This window comes from Narcine bancroftii, chromosome 10 (genome assembly GCF_036971445.1).
Source record: "Narcine bancroftii isolate sNarBan1 chromosome 10, sNarBan1.hap1, whole genome shotgun sequence".
Classification (NCBI taxonomy): domain Eukaryota; kingdom Metazoa; phylum Chordata; class Chondrichthyes; order Torpediniformes; family Narcinidae; genus Narcine; species Narcine bancroftii.
Genome location: NC_091478.1, coordinates 50545545 through 50546834, shown reverse-complemented (window position 1 = coordinate 50546834; position 1290 = coordinate 50545545). Strand labels below are relative to the sequence as shown.

Below are 1290 nucleotides of genomic sequence, written 5' to 3'. Positions count from 1 at the left end.
AGAGCCTGAAAATCGTATTTTCGCCGATTTGTTAATCAGTGAAACAAATTGGATATGGAATTTCCCCAGAAACCCCTGGGCATTGGTATAAATGAGTCGGATTCCGCGACGGTTGTGGGGATAAGCTGTCTTCTCCGGCTTAGGGCAGCCTTTCCAAACGTCAGCGATTAGTGGTTGTATCAGCACTCAACCATCTGTCCTCTAGTGATTGGTGAATAAGACACATTTTTGATTGGCCTAACGTTCGCACCAATGAGATTCAGCGCGGCGCCACCAATCACAAGCGTCCGATTGCATTCCTCCAGAAGGCATAAGAAGGGTGATTGGGCGCCGCTTTCTCATTGTCTGTGGGGGTAACTGGGCAACATGTCTGGAAGAGGAAAGAGCGGCGGCAAAGTGCGGGCCAAGGCCAAATCTCGCTCGTCCCGGGCTGGACTGCAGTTCCCGGTGGGCCGCGTACACAGGCTCCTTCGGAAGGGCAACTACGCGGAGCGGGTGGGTGCCGGAGCCCCGGTCTACCTGGCTGCGGTCCTGGAGTACTTGACGGCCGAAATCCTCGAGCTGGCCGGCAACGCGGCCCGGGACAACAAGAAGACCCGCATCATTCCCAGGCACCTGCAGCTGGCCGTCCGCAACGATGAGGAGCTCAACAAGCTGTTGGGTGGGGTGACCATCGCCCAGGGCGGGGTGCTGCCCAATATTCAAGCCGTGCTGCTACCCAAGAAAACCGGCGCAGCCACGAAGTGAAGCTGCAGGCAGCGCAGCGAGAGACCCAAAGGCTCTTTTCAGAGCCACTTCCAGTATCTGTGGAAGGGCTGACGTGTGGGGGGAGGGGAGATATGTGTCAAAACTGCACCATCAATAAAACACCGGTGACCGGAAATAGCGGACGTGGGTCGGTATTTCCGTCCACATAGAGGGGACGCGGACGGCTTCAGTGACTCGCCGCTATTTCCAATAAAGCTCAGTCATGCAAATGTAATGGGACAAAGCTCCGATCTTGCCTCTGCCCGCGGAGCGCTTCGTCGCTCAGCTATTTCATGTGACCTGACGCCGGGTTGACGCGAACTCCCTACGGGAGGCGAGGGCTTTCGACGTGTTGCCGACTTACTTGGGGGGAGTGGGTGGGGCACACGGAAGGAGTGTTCCCACCAGGTAAGCCTGCGGTGCGAGCCCTGGGAGCGGAATCCCTCCAGCCTCCTCGAAACGTTGCCCGCTCTCTCCCACTGACGTGGCTTCGGCTCGGCTCTGCCTGTGGCTCTGAGGCCGGGGAGCGGTGAGGATCCGTCA

General features: G+C 58.1%; 1 protein-coding gene across 1 annotated transcript; it reads left to right on the top strand.

Moving 5' to 3' along the window:
- Window positions 1–332: 332 nt before the first annotated feature.
- Window positions 333–982, top strand: LOC138744560 (histone H2A-like). The gene has a single exon (XM_069900924.1). The coding sequence runs from the start codon at window positions 367–369 to the stop codon at window positions 745–747; it is 381 nt and encodes a 126-aa protein (XP_069757025.1). The 5' UTR covers window positions 333–366; the 3' UTR covers window positions 748–982.
- The last annotated feature ends 308 nt before the right edge of the window (window positions 983–1290 follow it).